A 2,282-nucleotide genomic window follows, 5' to 3' on the forward strand; every position below is an offset into this window, starting at 1 on the left:
CACCAACGAGTTTCACACGTGACTGGGTTGTGTTTACCTGTGGCGGTAACAGGCATTTTGGTGACTATCTACTGTATTAAAGAGATCTGTTATTGTATATTGTATCTGTTATTGTATTATATTTAAGATCCTATTATTGAGGAGAAAATCTCTCATTTAGGAACATTTATTTTAAAGGTGTCAGATTCATTATTAAATATGATACTTTAGTTAATGATTAAACACTCACAGAGCTTTTCTGCAGTTGATCACAGCTGGTATCAGTCTTCTTCTCCCCTCATCTTCTGTGTTGTATTTCATGGGGTTTAGCTCATCCAGCGGCTCCTCTGACATCTGGATCATGTAGGAGATTGTTGAGCAGTGAGACGGAGAGAGTTTCTCCTCTGAGTGTTTGTCTGATTTCACAAACTCCTGAATCTCTCTGGACAGAGACTGATCTTTCACTTCCAGCAGACAGAGGAACAGATTGATGGACATTTCAGTGGAGAGATCTCCATCTTCTCTATGTGAGGGTCCACGTCCATCTTTGATCTTCTCTTTAATGTCCTGTGTGATTCTCCTGATGCTCTCTGAGCTGTTCTCTGTGTGTGTCAGTAGATCCTGTAAGAGTCTCTGATTGGACTCCAGTGAGATGCCCAGCAGGAACCGCAGGAACAGATCCAGCTGTCCATTCTCACTCCTGAGGGCCTTATTTACTGCTGATGTTAGTAGAGCATACAGAGGGTCTTCATCAGATCTGTAAAATCTGAATTCATCCAGTGGTTTCTTGTTCTTGATCACATATGAATAAAACAGATAGAAAGCAGCGAGAAACTCCTGAAAGCTCAGATGAATGAAGCTGCAGACTTTCCTCTGATGAATCACAGATTCCTCCTTAAAGATCTCAGTGCAAATCCCAGAATACACTGAGGCGTCAGTGACGTCTATGCCGCTCTCTCTCAGGTCCTCTTCATAGAACATCACATTGCCCTTCATCAGCTGATTGAAAGCCACTTCAGCAAGTTTCACAATCACTTCTCTGTTGGACTGCAGCAGTTTCTTTGGATCTCTCTCTTCATACTTCTGATTCCTCATGTTAATCTGAATCAGCAGGAAGTGGATGTACATTTCAGTCAGAGTTTGAGGGATTTCTGCACTCAGATCTTCTTTCAGGAGCTTCTGAAGCACAGTGGATGAGATCCAGCAGAAGACGGGTATGTGGCACATGATGTGGAGGCTTCTTGCTCTTCTGATGTGTGAGATGATTCTGCTGGCTTGATGTTCATCACTGATTCTCTTCCTGAAATATTCCTCCTTCTGAGGCTCATTGAATCCCTGAATCTCTGTCAGACGGTTGATGTATTTTGAGGGGATCTGATTGGCTGCTGCTGGTCTGGAAGTGATCCAGATGAGAGCAGAGGGAAGCAGCTCTCCTGTCATGAGCTTTGACATCAACACACCCACTGATGAAGTCTCAGTCACATCAGAAACTTTCTGAGCGTCTGAAAACATCAGTGTGATTCTGCTTTCATCCAGACCATCAAAGATGAACACAACTTTACTCTCTTCATAAGTCTTTGAGTCCAGATCTTGAAGTTCAGGATGAAAGTCCAGCAGAAGTCTGTAAAGACTGTACTGATGATCTCGGATCAAGTTCAGCTCTCGAAATGGAAGCACAAACATGAAATCTACATCCTGATTGTCTTTTCCCTCGGCCCAGTCCAGAATAAACTTCTGCACAGAGACTGTTTTACCGATTCCAGCAATGCCTTTAGTAAGAACAGTCTTGATTTGGTCTATCTCCTCACATCCTGGTTCAGGTGAGGCTTTAAAGATGTCATTGCAGTCAATTGGAGTGTCTTGTGAGCCATGTGTTCTGGCTGTTTTCTCCATCTGTAAAACCTCATGTTGTTCATTCACTCCTTCACTCTCTCCCTCTATGATGTAGAGCTGTGTGTAGATCCTGTTCAGGAGGGTTTCATTCTCTTGGAGTTTAATTCCCTCAAATAATATCTCATAGTTGTACTTCATGCTGGTTTTGTGTCTGTTTTTGACTCTCTGAAGTTCATCATTTATTGGTTGATCTAGTCTATTCAGGGACGCTGTAACGGTTGAGAAAGTATTGTTCAGACTGAAGACTGAGGCAGGCCCTTGAAAGATGTTTCGGTCTAGAACTACTGTGCTGAAATAATGAAATGAAAAATAAAGGATTTAATGTACAAATTAAAATCTAAATATATACAGATGTCAGTCTTATATTTTCTGTGTAATTAATGTCTTTTTGCAATGCACATTGTTCCAAA

The 2,282-nt window shown here is 41.7% G+C and overlaps 1 protein-coding gene across 1 annotated transcript; it reads right to left on the reverse strand.

Annotated features, from left to right (window-relative positions):
- Positions 1–225: 225 nt before the first annotated feature.
- On the reverse strand, positions 226–2,025 carry LOC137006806 (protein NLRC3-like). The gene has a single exon (XM_067367878.1). The coding sequence runs from the start codon at positions 2,008–2,010 to the stop codon at positions 226–228; it is 1,785 nt and encodes a 594-aa protein (XP_067223979.1). The 5' UTR covers positions 2,011–2,025.
- Between the last annotated feature and the right edge of the window lie 257 nt (positions 2,026–2,282).

This window comes from Chanodichthys erythropterus, chromosome 3 (assembly GCF_024489055.1).
Source record: "Chanodichthys erythropterus isolate Z2021 chromosome 3, ASM2448905v1, whole genome shotgun sequence".
Taxonomy (NCBI): Eukaryota; Metazoa; Chordata; class Actinopteri; order Cypriniformes; family Xenocyprididae; genus Chanodichthys; species Chanodichthys erythropterus.

Bases quoted from the DNA above. Each gene is read 5' to 3' on its own strand.
- LOC137006806 (XM_067367878.1), bottom strand. From the start codon at position 2,010: ATGAAGTACAACTATGAGATATTATTTGAGGGAATTAAACTCCAAGAG.